At 42.2% G+C, this 17,221-nt stretch overlaps 1 protein-coding gene across 2 annotated transcripts; it reads left to right on the top strand.

Moving 5' to 3' along the window:
* Positions 1 to 2,377: 2,377 nt before the first annotated feature.
* On the top strand, positions 2,378 to 16,241 carry coro1cb (coronin, actin binding protein, 1Cb). Of its 2 annotated transcripts, none has more exons than XM_069672970.1 (11): positions 2,378 to 4,364; positions 11,159 to 11,358; positions 12,824 to 12,946; positions 13,101 to 13,230; positions 13,456 to 13,637; positions 13,773 to 13,892; positions 14,225 to 14,329; positions 14,422 to 14,567; positions 14,669 to 14,726; positions 14,844 to 15,086; positions 15,505 to 16,241. In XM_069672970.1, exons 1-11 carry the CDS (start codon positions 2,441 to 2,443, stop codon positions 15,622 to 15,624), a joined length of 3,351 nt encoding a protein of 1,116 aa, XP_069529071.1. In that variant the 5' UTR covers positions 2,378 to 2,440; the 3' UTR covers positions 15,625 to 16,241. The 2 variants fall into 2 exon arrangements, with proteins under 2 accessions (XP_069529071.1, XP_069529072.1); XM_069672971.1 differs by lacking the exon at positions 2,378 to 4,364 and adding an exon at positions 6,728 to 7,003.
* Positions 16,242 to 17,221: the final 980 nt, after the last annotated feature.

The following is a 17,221-nucleotide window of genomic DNA, read 5'->3' as shown; positions in this document are numbered from 1 at the left end:
ACTACTTTTAGCTAACTATTTGTTAACTTCTGTAGTTTTTATGCTAACTATTTGAACAGTTTCGATTACTATTACCCATATATTTTAACCACTTTTAGCTAACAACTGTTGATGCATCTGTTTTATTACTTTAGTGCTAACTATTATAACTGTTTCCATTACTGTAACTATTCCAGATGTTAATCCCTTACATGCAGCTATATAAGTTGAGATCCATTATATTTAGCTGTCTGTCAGGAATATTTCTTCATTCCCTTAAGCTAAGTATTTTAACCGTTTCTGTTACCTTTAGCTATAGATTTTAACCACTTTTAGCAAGCCATTTGTCGACATATCTGTACTTTTGCTAAACTAATGTTTTCATGCTAACTATTTTTATTGTTTCAATTACTTGTAGCCATATATTTAAACCATTTTTATTTGTTAACTTATCTGTGCTTTTGTTTACTACCGTAGTTTTCATGCTAACTCTTTGAACAGTTTCGATAACTTTAGGCTATATATTTTAACCACTTTTAGCTAAACAACCGTAAATGTATCTGCACTTTAGCTTACTACTTTAGTTTCTTGCTAACAATTTGAGCTTTTTCCATTACTTGATAGCGATTTATTTCCAACCATCAGCATATATTTTCTTTTGCAAACTACAAGCTACTCATTTTCTAGTTTTCATGCAACCTAAATAGGTGGTGTTAAGATGTTATAGTTAGCTTAATTTTTTGTATTTGTACAAATTGTAATTTCTTTTCTTTAAGTTTAATTCAGCTAATTACATTTGTTTCCACTTACAAGCACCCAAGGTTGTGAATCACTGGTGTAGAGAACAAGACCCGTCAGGAGCCACGCCTCAAGGGGAATAGTTTCACTTACATTCTGTGGACAAGCGCGTTGGTTATTCAGACAGGACTGTAAAAAATGAAGTGTCACTCACCGCCTCTCAGGCTTGAAATAGCTTAAGCAGTAGAGCACATGATGATGGTGAAGAGGTCCATGCCCTCTCTTTCCTCACTCACCTTTCAGCCGTCAATATCAAAGCACATTAGCTTAGCAGTTTATATTCATTCGTCGGGTTAACTTAGGTTTATCCTCCTGCAAAATCTTTCTGGTGTAACAATACCCTCGCACATATGGCTGCTTGTTTGTCAGCTAAAAATACTCATTCCACATGCCACTTTAAAGTCTGTTGAGCTGTTTTCCCTCTGTAATAATCTCTTCCACCATCCATCATGTCCGTGATTAAACTCTGCTATCATCATGCCCCGGATCAACAATTCAGTTCAGAAGTCAAAGCACTTGTGACTTGAATCAAATATTCCAGGTGACCTTTCTGTACACCCTGTAACCAAAACAACCAAATAAACAGTCGGTTTGAAGGGAAGTAAACACAGCACAAACACGCCTTGTCTCTTAACCAGTAATTGACAGTGCATGATGTCTCGGACTGGGCTAGCTCTGAATGGACATGTTTACAGAACTAGTAATTAGACTTACAAATTATACAAAAACAAGCTTTGATGTAATTCAAGAAAGTACAACCTATAAAATATCATTATTAATTATTTAATGTTCTTCAATTGGCAGCATTTGTATCACATTTTCACAGTTTCATTTGACCTTGGCACCTGACCTGGCTGACCTCTTATCTCACTTGTCTTGTTTCTTTTTTGGCCCCCTGACTCACTGGCAGCAGTCAGACCAGCTTTAATTATAGCCACCATAGCATTCCTTACCGACAGAATAGGGAGTGACAGATAGAGAGGCCTTCGGAGGACAAGTGTGAGCAGTATAGAAGAATATACTAAAATAGAGAAAGATTTAAGAGAGTTAAAAATAGACAAAGGGTTAGAAATGCCAGTTGAGTGATTTCATGTCATTGGGATGGAGAGGCAAGCCATCCTCATTGGGCCATTGTGACTTGCATATATATTTGCTGCCGTGTCTTGACACTTTCTCTCTGTTTTCCTGATGCTAAGACAGAACAACCACCATGGGACAGAAGCTGGAAAGGGTATCAGAAAAGGATGAAGAATCACTTGAGAATTCAGATTGGTCTGCGCAAACTGGGGAGACAGAAATGTTGGAAACAGCAGAACAAGTTGAGAGCAGAGATCAAGAGGATGGTAGTTTTGTGACCCCTGAGAGTATTGGTGGGATTAGTGGGATCAGTATCAGCAGTCCTGCTGCTGGGCACGCAGGGGTGCTCACAGTCACTTCTGCACGTACAGACCCCCAAACTGGGCAGCCAATCAGACCTCTAGGTCAACGGGAGCACCCTCCAAACACTGGGGGAGAGTGGGTGGGTGGAGACAGGGAGAGCCGAAGTGTCACACGAACTGCAGAGGAGTCAAAAACTGTCCTGACCTCAAAGGAGACAAGACAGACTTCCAACATAAGGCAAGGCTTTGAGAGCAAAGCTGTAGCCTCAACTGGGACTACAGCTATGGAGGAGCAGGAAAATGAGAAGTCATCAAAGCTTGGTCGTTGCAGGTTAAGTCCTGACTCTCAAACAAGGAGTCCAACAGCCTCATGCGATCCCACTCTTGAGGAGGACTTTGTAGTGCTGGAGAGGGATGAATCTTGGATATCATCTGACAGGGAAAATAACATCACTTCTGGCAACAGGATAAAACCAGAGAATTCTCAACCATCTACTAAAAAAAGAGGTGAGGAAAACACTTCTACTAGCGATCGTAACAATAGCCGTCCACAACCTTCCAGGGATGCCCCTCAAGATAAGGGTGTTGAGAAGACAAGCAGGAGAAAATCCGACACATTTTCAATTACAACTGACAGTGTGAAAGCAAATGCTATGGGTTCAACCACAGCCTGTTCTGAGAGAGAAAGGGGTCAACATTTGGCTGAAGTGACAGGCAGCAGGTGTCAGCTAAAAGGAGTCACTCATGTTGGAGCTACCCACGCTGAGACAACTGGTAAAGGCAAAGCTGAGAGGGAACTAAACTGGAATGACCATAGTGAGGGGAAGGTCTCTACTGGCAATAAGGAGCCCAACAGCAGATCAGTGAAAGGATTAACAAGGAGCACTGGCAGTTGGGAAAAGGTGGAACCATCTTTAAGAGAATCAGAAAAAAAAGTGAACCAAGATCAGTCCCAGAGCAGGTTCGCTGGAGTTGTATCAAAGAGGGCGAAAGAGGGCATTTCTAGTTCCTGTACCAAGAAAGAGGACAGCCAAGTGTTTAGCAAAGCAGCCGACCCTCGCCTCCCAAAGGCCCCAAGCTTTGAAATACCACTACTGGAGGACAATGTCTCATTTTCATTGGAACAAAGCGATGTGATCCCTTCTCTTCCTCTGCCAGGGAATGAAGACAGCAATAGAAAGATTCAAATTGCGAGCTTAAAGAGGGAGAGCGAGCTTGTTTGTTTCTCTGCTGTCATCACCCCTCCACCTGTAACTCATCAGATGGCACCAGATGCCTTATGTGATATGAAAGATGAGTCTACGCCAAAAGAAAAACCCAAAGTTAAAGGTCCACCTCCACCTGTAGCCAAGAAACCTAAAAACCCATTTATAAGGCTCAAAACTGCACAACTGATGTCTACCGACGTGCAAAGACGAGACAAAGACCATCTACGTTCAGAGGAGAGGGTCAGGAGGAGACATACTTTTGATTTCAATAAAATTCTTCCATGCAACGCTCCAACTAATCAGGACATGTGCTTGCTGTGGGACGAAAGGGGCACTTATACGGTGCCAACCAATATACGGCGACTGTCAATCGATCTCAGCCCTTGGGAACCCTCACTTGGGCACATGGATGATCAGTTTGGAGATATGATTGACTTTGACTACTGTACGCGTATGGCACAACTGTCTCCAGATGAAGAGCAGCAAAACCTGGACATGTTACAGAGGAGAGTATTCCTAGAAAGACGATCCAGGTTCAAAAGCTCACCACCTACTGTGGCAGACAAGCCCCATGATCCTTATGCATCTTCAGAGACTTTACACATACCTGAGGTCACACCTGACAATGACATCCAAAGACCAAAACCTGCTTGTTCAGGGAAAAGAGAAATCTACCGTGAGCCCCTATCTGAAAGACTCGACACACAGATCCGTAACAACAACTCTGGGAACTACAGCAACAATAGAGACATAACTAATTTCAGTAGCGATAGGGATGCAGGAAGTGAGGTGGGCTCGTACAAGCCTGTGTCGGAACTTATCAAGGAAACAAATCAAATGCAGAGACATCAGGGTCGGGTCAAACCAGAAGCAACCAAAGCTCAGGTTCGGGTTGCAGAGCAGAGTCCAAGTGTGAAAGTATCTCAAATGAAGGATGCCTTTGATGTCCCAAAGAAATCCAGAGAGAGACCACCAGAACGTCAAGCATCTCCAAAGAAAGGTAAGGAGGGTTTGGGCTGTTAATGTTGGTGTAATCAATTCTGTCTTTGTTTAGTGATCCAATGGTTTATCAAAGCAATCATACATAAGACAGTGTTATGTTAAGATAAGACGGTACTCCCAACTGCTTAACACAGACTGTCTCATAAACACTTCCCAGTTCACTTTGAAAGAGGTTCATGGTACAATTTAACAGGAACTGTTTATCTACTTCTTTATCAGTTTCCCTGGAAAACTATCTCAGTTTTTTGTTTGTTTGGCGTGTAGAAACTAAATTGGTGAACTCTACAAATGAATGGCCCCATCAGGAGTGAAATTTTAAAGTGACATTTTCACCTTTCGAACAGACCAAGCTGCAGTTTGGACTTTTTAAAGTGACCTTCTTACACCTACCTATTGCTTTTGATTGAGATGGTGATTGAGAAACCTAATTAAAAACTCCTCTTATCAATATTATTATATTTTTTATTAACAATGGATCAGCCTACAATGTGTAATGTGGAAATTGTCATTTGTGACAAACTCACAGACTTCTCAAACACTGCAGTTCACCTCAGCTCTGGTACTTTTTATCCTCTTTGAGCTCATTACTTTGGTTTTATGGGCAGCAATGTTTCTGTTTCGGTTCAGATTCATCTCTCTCAGGTCAGCGTTGAACAGACTGTATGCTATATGCCCAGCACCAAACAAGAAAACAAAGATAGAGAATATTTCCTAAAAATAGTTAAGCATTTATCAACAAAAAGCAAGATGATTCTCTCAGGAATTGGTAAAGAGCAAAACCGTGCTAAAAGAAAAACTTAAAACAAAAACGACTGTTTGCTAACAAAGTTGTAGATATTTTTTAAAGCATGTGCTTTATTAAAAACAGCTGATGCAGCCATGCTCTGCCAGTAACCTAACAACAGGATCAAATGTTGTTATGTAATATACAACATTTAAACATTTAAGCCTAATTCGATCAAGAGTCTTGTTCTTCCTGAAGGATTGGAAGAGTAATTCAATATGAAACAAGGTCTTCCCAAAGCGCTTCTCACATGGTTTGACTGTGATTCAGTTGCATTTACACGATGGTGAAGACAAAAAGAGACAGCCAGTTGGACATTCATGATCTCTACAGTGAGCTTAGCTGGGTTTTGAATCTGGGTCCTGGTATAAGTGCAGTTTGGGAGTTCTCCCTATCTTACATAAATAATTCCTCTGGACGACTTGGAAACTGTCCAACCCTGCCCTCTTCAGATGCATACTGGGATATGCTCCAAACTCAGTGACCTTTCAGTTGTAAGCGAGAAAAGAAAAAAGCAAATCAACTATTTTGTCTTTCTCTAGATTTATGCACTCATGATTTACAGAAATGTAACATTAACGTCTACGTAAAATTAATAAATTAAACTATCAAGCACCACATTGTCTTACATTAGCAGCTTCCAGGTACTATTACAAAAAATTATTCCAAGTCAAGATCAACTTACTCGCTTTTTCTGGAGATGAAATCTGTATCATACGGTCGACTCACTTGTCAGTTGATGGATTCGTTCACATGAGAGCTCAGTAGCTGTTCAATTCATCCAAAGCACTTTCAGGACTTCTTCTGTGTCGGATTATAACCAATTATGAAAGTTGGTTCTTGACCTTGATGAAGACTGGGTGACACTGTTGAAAGCACTGGAAAAAGCTAGCAAATTGATCTTTAATAACTGTTTCAACGCTCAATAATTAACTTTCTTTTTTATTGCACTTTAGTTTTCACAGCTATTGTTGGATTTTACATGTTGAAGTTAGCAAGAAGAGCTTTATAATCAGATGTTACTACAGTATCAAAGATTTTAAGTATTTACATCTGACTACATATTTTAGGCATCAACTTAAAAAGAGAGAAACTGTAAAACAAACTCCAGGTGCTGTAGATTACTCACATTTAAACAAAACTAAGCAGTGCAAATATGCTGATGAAAAGTAAGAATAATTCCTGAACAGGAAGAAGGAATGTTTAATAGCTGGTTCCTCTATAATTGTGATGTATTGGAGCATCACAGACAACGAGGGAGGTTGGGAAGGGGGGGGGTTATTGTGTTTGGACAGCCCAGGCTGGGGTGGGCTGGAATGGGATGGGACAGAGGGGGAGGGGAGGGATTGTGATACAAAGGATGCTGTTTGCGATAAAAATCCACATTTTTGCAGAGCTGAACAAAATAAATGATTCAGCAGATATACTTTAAAAGGCATGAGGAGGGAGTAGCAGGAAGCACAGTTTTCCTGCAGACCCATCCCCATTCACAGCCTTGGGAAATGAAATCTGACTTTTCTTTTGCGCATGTGCCGTAGCCGGTCGTCACCGTATCCTATTGAATTTAATAACGATGAGAGTAGACGAGTGCTAGTCTCCCGCAGGTGAAAAGCGTACAAGAGATGCTCTATTTGTCATCTGGCATCCTGAAATACAACTAGATTTAAAACACTCTCTCCCTGCCACACATTTGCAGTCAGAAAAGGAATAAGAGCATAGCGGCTGAGCTTTTTTGTGGAGACAAGGGATACTAGAGCAACGTCCTGCAGGATAAGGGCGCGCCTAAACTACCAGATTCATGTGTTGTGATTGATTACCCCCGTGCTTACGAAAATCTTGCATAGATTTAGGAGGTAAGAAAGACTTAAAAGTATCTTTGCATTGTGCATTTTGCATGTGATCTATCCGTCGCGGCTGTGCAGCATCCATTTAGCTCGCTGGATGGGTTTGGGAATGGGAGCAGCCAAAAACCTTGGGTGGAAATATCTGCACTTGCGTCAGCTGGCGGCGGTCCACCGCAGCTAACGGTTAGCAGCTAGGCTAGGTGGCTAGCTTAACAGATGAGCGGTTTGGATGCAAAACACAGTGGCAGGCTAGTGGAGCCGTTATATTAAACTAACACACAGTACTCTGAGTGGACAGCTCTGTATAGACATAATACATGCGCTATAGGGCTAACTGTGTTCGACATTAACGAAAATGTCAACGAAAAAGACACTCCCCTCCAGTTACCTCCTCCTTGTCTGCGATGTACCGTCTCTGTGTGTCAGCGGCTGCTGAGACGGGACCAGCCCCGGCACAGCTGCCGAGCTGCCGGGGCAGTGCGGCGGAACTCGGTCTATTATCGCCGCCACCTTTAACGTTATACTTCATTTCTATTTACCGAACATTTGTCTTTTACAAATATTATCGTAAAAGTAAACCGTGTGCTCTGTGGGGTTTTCACGTGAAAGTCACATCTGGGGCGTAACGGCTCCCACCGAAACACTAACGAACCCTATTCTACTTTCTTGTGTCATTAACGGACACGTTAGGTTAGCAACCGTTGCTAGCGAAGTTATCTCATACTAAAGCATCTTCACAACGACTTGGAGTTACAATACTGGCAAGATGGTTTAAAAGCACAGCTGAACCCCATTATCATCTTGCTATTCAAGTTTTTAGCTAGCTACTCGTGTTAATAGGGAGGAGGGGACACAACGAGCTTTGTGCTAACATCAGCTAGCGTTAGCCAGCAACCATTGTTTAAACGTTAGCACAGAGCCGCTGATTTCACCTCCATTTACCAATAGCAGGGGGTATGTTCAGTTTCAATCCTCAACAATGCTACATGCCTTTGTTATGATGAGCTAAGGCTGAAAGTGGGAGTGATAGTGAGAGCATCTTTGATGTTGTGGTGCAGACCCATTTAGTAGCGTTGAACAGACAGACGAGAATAAAATAACAGGCAAGGAGACCAGACTCCAGCATGGCTGCTGACCACATTTACAGTAAATCCAGAGAAGCCATCATATTATCCTTCAGCTCTCAACTTGGACAATAATATCACAGCATTAGTCTGTACCTGCTGAAACAAGGCCCAACACTGAGTGGCCACCATCATGATGCTCAGTGCTGTGCATTAGGTGGTGTTGTGGTGTAAGCAGGGCAGGCAGAGAGGGGCATGTTGTAATGTATGACATCAACTAACTAACAAAGCCTGCAGGGGCTGAAGTAGCGTCTTTTCTTTTTTTTTGACAGATGCATATTTTGAATGAGGATAGCTGCTCTTGAATGGAGCGCTGATATAAGCTGAGGGAACACACTGTTCTGGTTTGCTGTGAACTGGTAGTCGTGTGCTGTCCAACCATTATGCAGCCCTGCAGCGACATAATAGCTGCTGTAGCTGTGTTGGACATTGTTTTATGAATCAACTATATCAAGCGCAAGTATTTAATTATTAAGAAATGTCCTTAAGTGCTTTAAAATGCTGCATGCACAGCACAGATTTTCTGTGAGTATGTGGGAAGAGGATACTGCCATGTACTATGGCTTTCTGTGTATGCAAAGAGAAAATGTCATGTGGCATGTCCTCACTTGACTTTAGACAGTTTATAAAAATGGTTGTAAAAACACCATACAGTTCTCCAGATATTTATGTGTCTCCATAGATTACATCGTAACCATGTAAGAGTAATTAAGATGAGTTATCAATCACTATCTGTATGCACCCACACTTTTGTGAGACAAGGTCTAATCAGACAGTCATTGAAAACATCTGTGTGGGTGAATGATTGGCATGTAGGGCTTGAGCTTTATATCTTATTTTGCTGAATTCAGTTCGTAGAGATTTTTGGTGTTATATATATTTTACCTGTCCTAAACATTATTGTAATAATCAAAGAAACGTGACTTTTTTTGGGCGAAAGTACATGTTTCTTTTTTTGATCAAAATCCAGCAATATCTTTTCCGTTTCCAAAACCCCATGAATGCGAAGAAGGAGGGGTTTAACTTGATGTCAGATCTGTGGATGAGTGGAGAAATATCCTGCAGTCTGTACGGCTCAGTATGTCGCTTTAGACTGGCAGCTTAATTACCACCCTGAGACACTATATATTTGCACATAATTACACAGCACAGCCTGTCACTGAAAAGATGGAAAATCTCCCCAAAGTATCATAACATTTTTTTTTCTGGAATTACAATACACAGAGCTGTCAAGTTTTTGGACAATTGCTATTGGTTGTCCTGGTTTGGCCTCAGACCCGATCCAACAGAAGTTGTAAAAATTCCAACAGTTGAATTTGCTGTGAAAAAAAAAGGATTCTACTCTTGATGAATGTCTACATAAAGCTGGAAGCAGAAACTAGTGTTGGAGGAAACAGGAAGAGGTGAACATGCTTGAGGGGGCGCTGAGCCACAGTGTGATGTGGATCAACAATTGAGATAATTTTCAGAACCATGGAGCAACACACGGGCCATCTGTGGTGTGCTCGCTGGAGATGATGTGCTAAATAAAATAAAATATCACTGCAGACATTTTCCGTGAATGCTTACCTTTTACGCTGCATCCTGAGATATAGAGTGCTGGCGTCACTGAAGCCTTCCTGTACTCATTCAGAAATGTAGTTCGGCTGTTTCTCCTCAAATTGTTTGATATGCCAATTTCTTCCTTTTTACCACTTTGTTCTATTGTCTGTTAATTGAAATGATGCTATCTTTAACTTATGAGTCATTACCTGTACCAAGGTAAGAAAGGAAGTGGCTTGCTCTTTATATACTTACAGTTGCCAAGCTGTGATTTTTGTTCTATAAAAGAAACTGCTTGACTGCAGATTTTGTTCTTTTACTTTATGAAATGGAGCTAACCTTCATTAGACAGGTGCCATAAATATTAATGAACACTAAAACTTTAAATTCATGCCCTTAGCAAATTTAGCATAAGGGCTCTCCAGTTTAACATCCATACACTGTAAAATGTTGAAATAAACAGTACAAGGATTTCACTGGAATTTTTATTTGCCCTTTAAGAGGTGAAGCAAATTAAACTTAATTTTCTTCCAGTTTATCAGACAGCATAAAGAATATATCCACCCAAAAGAAACCAATCTGTTTACATTAGAGCATGACTGATATATCTGTTGAAAGATACTATTGGGCTAACATTGGATGATATTTTTTCGGATATGACATTTTTTTAGAGAACAGATAATGCAGAAAACCATTTTTAGAAGTTATTTAGGTATGGTATCATCACTTAGTTTGACTAAGTGACTCCGACTCCATAGTTTATATCGGTTGCTAAAAAAATTATCAGTGATTATTTTCCTGTCTAAAATTGGTATTAATATCAGTCTCATAATTCCAAGATGGGCCAGGCTCTAATTAAATACATTTTTCTACCTAATTCACAAACATAATTAAACTTGCACGCCTCTATTTGAAACTGAGAATCTACAGAGTTGCCCCCTTGTTTATATTTTTAACTATCTTTACTATTTCAACAATGTTGCTAATATATGCAATGTTTATATCTTGGATAATGCTATCAGACTTAACTTGATTTACCTTACATGTTTGCAAGTGTTTTAATTTTGTTACTGTTAATAACTTATATTTTAGTTTATCTGGTGCATATTACACTTGCTTTAATTCTTCCTGCCTGAGTCAAATGTTTTTACCTTACTTGACCTTTTTTCTCCCAGCCTGGAAAATAACAGTGAGATTAGGAAGTAAACACAGCAGGAGTAAAAAAAATTGTGTCTCCTGTACAGTTTAAATGTTTGCCGTTAGAATGCACAGGAACAAACTCAGTCACAGTTAGTTAGCATAATCTCATATGAGACAGTGCGTTGGCAGTAAACCAAGCTAACCCCCAGGTTGCCTCAGCATGCTCGGTGATGACAAAGGATGCTCATTTTCACATTTTATATCAGTGTTAGTGGGAAAACTTCCCCAAGTGTTAATACACTTTATTTTATACTGTGTTACTAACTCTGACTTACCGTCATCCTCTGTATTTTTCTAGATATGTTGCGGCGAGTTGTGCGACAGAGCAAGTTCCGTCATGTGTTCGGGCAGGCAGTGAGGAACGACCAGTGCTACGATGACATCCGCGTGTCCAGGGTCACATGGGACAGCTCGTTCTGTGCCGTCAACCCCAAATTCGTTGCCATCATCATAGACGCCAGCGGGGGCGGAGCCTTTCTTGTCCTTCCACTACAAAAGGTGAGGGACGTTCTGCTACACCTTCTTGTTTCTATCAACGGTTTCAAGTAAGATGTTCCGATACCAATTTTCTGATAACTAGACTTGACTATTTACCGATACCAAGTACCCCTCTGATACTAGTGTGATTTTTAAAATATTCATCATGTTGGTGGAAAAACACTGATTGCTAAGATTTTGCTAGCTTTGGCTAACATTACACTCTCAGCTAGCACCACACAGAGTTTGTTATCAGTATCTGTATCAGTATCAGTACCCATACTGATACCAGTATACTGATACCATTATCAGTATCCATACTGATACTGGTACCAATACTGTATCAGTAGCCGATACTGATACCATTATTGGTACCGATATTGGTACCGATACTGTACAGACATTGGAACCGATAATGTACCGATATTGGTACCAGTACTGTACCGATACTGGTACCAATACTGTATCAGTAGCCGATACTGATACCAGTATACTGATACCATTATTGGTACCGATATTGGTACCGATACTGTACAGACATTGGAACCGATAATGTACCGATATTGGTATCAATACTGTACCGATATTGGTACCGTATCAGTATCTGTATCGGAACTCTATGTTGAATGGCAACTTTAGATGGTCACTTCCAGAGGAGCTGTGAAGTCCAGTTTGTATTCAAAAATGATCTGATTTAAATAGCAGGAGGTTATTTAAGGCCTAAAGGCTGCTACTGTATATCCCTTTCGATTCAGCTGACATTTACAAGTATTTCTAGCACGATTTAAATCCTACACACGGGAGCCATCAGAGGGGAATAAATAACTGCGTGACACTGGCAAGTCCAAAATTGGACATGGCGGGCGTAAAGCATACCAGGAGATACAAGGGTTGTATCAAATTATAGCATTCAGAGTGTGGAGCTAATCAATCCTATAGGCCTGTTCTCTGTCAGCAGACCTTCAGCACTCTGCTGCTGCTCTACTGTGACCCCGTCCAGCCTGTCCCCCAGGGCTCATATCTATAGTACAAACCAAAGATAATCAATGATAAATCTGCCTGATAGTAAAGGCATCCAATGTGTATCCCGTTACTAATTGAACACATGATACTCACAGAGGGGATGGCTGCCGCTGTCTCACTATTTTAGGCCACTGGGTTAATTGATTTCTATTCACCATGTGTAGTCCTGCCTCTGGAGAAGCTGCTCTAACTTTAGGATGTTCAGGGAGGAATTTAAGATATCTGCATGTTGGGAAATACTGGTTGACTAGTTTTACAGGTGAGATACATTTCTAAAGTGATGGTCAAGAAGAGTCAACAGTTGTTGTGTTTTAATGCAAATCACTGAATATAACCTCTACAGAACACAGGACAGTGAAACCAGCTGTCATTTTCATATCTCTCTGACAGATATCAGCTCACAGGGAGTTTTTTCTTGTCTCACAGCTCACACTCTTTAACCCCCTTGTCTCCTGTCTGTCAGACCGGCCGTATAGACAAAGTCTACCCTACAGTATGCGGCCACACCGGCCCGGTGTTGGACGTCGACTGGTGTCCTCATAATGACCACGTCATCGCGAGCGGCTCGGAGGACTGCACGGTCATGGTAAGGAAACGGTTCCTCTCTAAAGGGTCACATTAGCTTTAAGTAATTACCTGGTTTATTATGCTTGACTCGTCTTTACACCTGTACACATGTTCTCTTTCTATCTCCTAATTTTCTGTGTCTGATCGGTAACTGTTTCTTTATTCTGATTCAGGTTTGGCAGATCCCTGAGAATGGCCTGGAGACCCCCCTCTCAGAGCCCGTGGTCGTGTTAGAGGGTCACTCCAAGAGGGTGGGCATCGTGTCCTGGCATCCCACCGCCCGCAACGTTCTCCTCAGTGCAGGTAACCTTTGATTGAAGCCCTTGGTACAACCCTCAAACTGAAATATCCGTTAAGTTAATTCTGTCTGCCATTTGTCCACTGAGCACAGCTGAACTCCACATCTGACCATCATCTCTCAGTGCCGTCTGTCACATAGTCTTTGTGTGATGTAAAACGCTTAAAATAAACTTGGACTCAGAGGTGTGTGTAGTCAGGCTGTGCTGCGTGCATGTGTGTCCATTTTAGGGTGTGACAACCAGATCGTCATCTGGAACGTGGGCACGGGGGAGGCCATGATCAACCTGGAGGACATGCACCCTGACGTTATCTTTAGTGTCAGCTGGAGCCGCAACGGCAGCCTGCTCTGCACCGCCTGCAAGGACAAGAAGGTCCGCATCATCGACCCGCGCAAAAAGAAAGTTGTCGCGGTAAGTGTAAACAAGGATTTGAAGCTAGGATGCATCCTCGTATGGAAGAATCTTTCCCATAATCGCCTTCCAGAATGACGCAGTGAAGCCTACAAACATGGCTGCCAAGTCTGACACGTGTGTTTCTGTTTTCAGGAGAAGGATAAAGCCCACGAGGGAGCTCGGCCAATGAGAGCGATCTTTTTAGCCGACGGGAACATTTTCACGACTGGATTTAGCCGCATGAGCGAGCGCCAGCTAGCCCTGTGGAAAACTGTACGTCCCTGGATGTATCACGCACATACATCCCATATACACTGCTTACTCTGTGAGCGCTCTAAAGTGATGTTGAGCCTTGCTGTGTTCAGCTTCCTGCCCAGGATATGAGTCCAAATGTTTCCTATTAGCTTCTCCTGTGCTAAATGTGAAAAGGATGTTTTATTTTCTGGAATATTTTCATTTTCATTGCACATCAGCTCCAGCAGGGGGCGTTGAATTCAAAGGGTCAGACTGTAAATTGAGGAATAATTTGTCTATATTTGCAGGATGTTATTTGTTCTTGTTTATTTAGCTATAAGTGATAAAAAAACAACATTGTGTGTTTCCAGGACAACCTGGATGAACCGATATGTGTACAAGAGATGGACTCCAGTAACGGCGTCCTCCTGCCCTTCTACGACCCCGACACCAGCGTAGTCTATCTGTGTGGAAAGGTGAGCAGCCTCGTACAGCACTTCCTGTTTTATTTCCGATCTCTAATATTCGGATACACAAACTGACGCTGGCCGTGATTGTGTGTCCTCAGGGCGACAGCAGCATCCGGTACTTTGAGATCACCGACGAGGCCCCGTTTGTCCACTACCTCAACACCTTCTCCACCAAGGAGCCGCAGAGAGGGATGGGGTACATGCCCAAGAGAGGCCTGGACGTCAACAAGTGTGAAATCGCGAGGTACTGCAGCAACTTGTTTTTACTCTTAATTCTGTCTCTTTATGACTGTTTTTATATGTTTTGCTGTGTATATTAAACATTTTATATTATTCTCTCTGCAGGTTTTACAAATTACATGAGAGAAAATGTGAACCAATCATCATGACAGTCCCACGTAAGGTAAGCCTGTGTTTATATCAAGTTATAACGTTCTTTCATTGCTGTTGTAGAAGAGATGTCCTTTCAGCATCCTGCCATAAAAACCTTACGATTTCTCTGTCCTCTCCACCCGCTCAGTCGGATCTGTTCCAGGACGACCTGTACCCCGACACAGCCGGCCCCGATCCCGCCCTGGAGGCAGAGGAGTGGTTCGCCGGCAAGAACGGAGGCCCCATCCTGATCTCACTCAAAGACGGCTACGTGTCCACGAAGAACCGGGATTTGAAAGTGGTGAAGACGAACGTCCTGGAGACCAAACCAGCCACGAAACCGGAGCTCGTCTCGACTGTCCAGAAGCACGCTTCCCCACAGCCCTCAGTAGTGAGTGTTAGAAAAACAAGAAGGTCCAAAACATGCTTAAATAATCTTTCCTTTTAACGTTTATTATTACTTTTCTTATTATAACTCTGCTCTAACAAAGGATTTGAAGCTTGCACACAGCCTTTTTGCTGACAGTTGCAGTCCCCACTTCATAGTAATTATTATGGTTGGAACAATCCACAGAAGTTATGGATCAGCACATACTTTAGCGTTTGGGTAACCATTCAAAGGAAAACAGCTGGAGGGCTCCTTTGCCTGTTATATCCCTGCTCGTTTTTCCAGACATGACAGCAAAATGTGTTTAGAAGTGGATAAAATTCAGTAGTTGTCTCAAAGAAACTCCTCTGGAAGCCTTTGGCAGCTTCTTAAGAGTCAAACGAGACATGTCACTCTAACTTTCCTTTCTGTTTCCGAGCAGAAAATGGAAGATAAACTGGAAGAGGTACTCCGAGAGTTCAAGTCGCTCAGGGACCGCGTCATCCTCCAAGACCGTCGGATCGCCAGACTGGAAGAGCAGGTCGCCAAGGTCGCCATGTGAGACGAGCAGCCCCCCCCCCCTTTCCCGGGAACTGCTCGTCGTTTTTTTGGAGAGAACAGAATGGACGGGGTCAGCCACGGCCAAATTCTCAAGATTCGGCTACATCGAGCTTGGCGTCGATGAGACCAAGCCTACATTCCAAGATGAACTTTTATTTTTTCCTTGCCAACTTTCACACTTCGCCCAGAAACACACACACACACACACACACACACAGGAAAGGAAAAACTCTCGCAGCTCATGTTCACATTTGAAGGAAAGACATTTTTGTTGAAGGAAAAGTCTTAACTTTTTTTGTGGTAAAACATTCTCATGTGAAGTTTGTACTTACTACTCAAAAACTGTATGTAGCATCAGTATTTCCATTGTTATTTTTGTGTTGCCAAATATCGTGTGCGGTTTCATGCACTGCTTTTACATTGATTTCCCCTCTTGTCGTACATTCCAGTCACAACCTGGTAGATTTGATTTAGTCGAGCTGGATTCTTTTTAGCTGTTGAACTTTGATCCTCCCACCAGTTTGCTCATTGATCAGATTTATGAATGTGGAAGAATTCCTGGATTCTTCTTTTTTGTTCCTCTTCTTCTGGGCTTCAAATTTAACATTTGGGTTTTATTCGGGGAGGGGAGGGGGAGGTGGGGGGCGGGAGGGGTTGCATCTCTCTGGTGTAAATGTTGTGCAAATGTAGTGGTGCCTCTTGTCACTGTTTAGGGTCAAACTGAAGTCGCCCTCTCCAGTGCAGATTTGGTGTCGGGAAGGGACCACTCACCCAGCTTGTGTTTCACTGAACCCCTGACGAACAGTTCTGTGCACATAATAAAGATTTTACACATGAAAACATCCATTTTTCTGTCTTTTCTTTACTTATTTTTTAACTAGAATCACTTACTATCCTTGCAGGTCTGGTGCAGAGCTCATTACACGTCAGTAAAACAAGTCAACATTAGCTTCCAATGTCTTCAGCCATCAGATTTAAAACTGATAATATTTCACATGCAAAATATGAAATGTAAGATAATTTTAAACAATGTAGGGCGTTGGTTAAGCTCAGAGATTAAATCGGCGTCGCATGTACAGAGGCTACAGTCCATAATGCGGTGGCCCCGGGTTTCGACTCCCACGCTCGGCCCCTTGCCGCATGTCGTCCCTGCTCTCTCTTCCTTTGTTTCCAACACTATTCACGTTCTTGAAGCATTGTATCTCCATATTTAAAGAGGGGGTATTATGCTGTTTCACATTTTAAGACATATACAGTATATAATGTTACAATGTTGGATGTCCAGAGTAACTGGGGTGAAGTTTCAAATCTGTAGGTAAAAGGATGTTGGAGTAATACCCTACCAGTGCTTTTACCCCTGGATCTCACAGGATCCGTCTCCGGCGCGTTTCGTCTGCGCCGCATTTCTAGTTCGTCAACGGCACGAGCCCTCGCCCACAGGAAGCGTGTCTGGTCCTCAGTACAGTGGAGCGCTGGCCCAAGCAGCTGGATTCGCGAGATCACAAGATCGCGGGAGAACTACATTATTGCGCGAGAATTCAGAAATTGCGCGACAACATCAATGTCAGCAGAGCAACACACAAACTACAGTTCAGTTT

This window comes from Semicossyphus pulcher, unplaced genomic scaffold, assembly GCF_022749685.1.
Source record: "Semicossyphus pulcher isolate SPU_LCO1_2020_fin unplaced genomic scaffold, fSemPul1.0.p SCAF_22, whole genome shotgun sequence".
NCBI lineage: Eukaryota > Metazoa > Chordata > Actinopteri > Labriformes > Labridae > Semicossyphus > Semicossyphus pulcher.
The sequence above is the reverse complement of the archived record's forward strand: the minus strand, read 5'-3'. Positions and strand labels throughout refer to the sequence as shown.

What these genes read in the sequence shown, in the direction of transcription:
- coro1cb (XM_069672970.1), top strand. Translation starts at nt 2,441, where the DNA reads ATGGAGGAGCAGGAAAATGAGAAGTCATCAAAGCTTGGTCGTTGCAGG. An exon ending in GCAAAAAGAAAGTTGTCGCG is followed by an intron (nt 13,638 to 13,772) that starts GTAAGTGTAAAC and finishes TTCTGTTTTCAG; the next exon opens with GAGAAGGATAAAGCCCACGA. An exon ending in TCATGACAGTCCCACGTAAG is followed by an intron (nt 14,727 to 14,843) that starts GTAAGCCTGTGT and finishes CCACCCGCTCAG; the next exon opens with TCGGATCTGTTCCAGGACGA.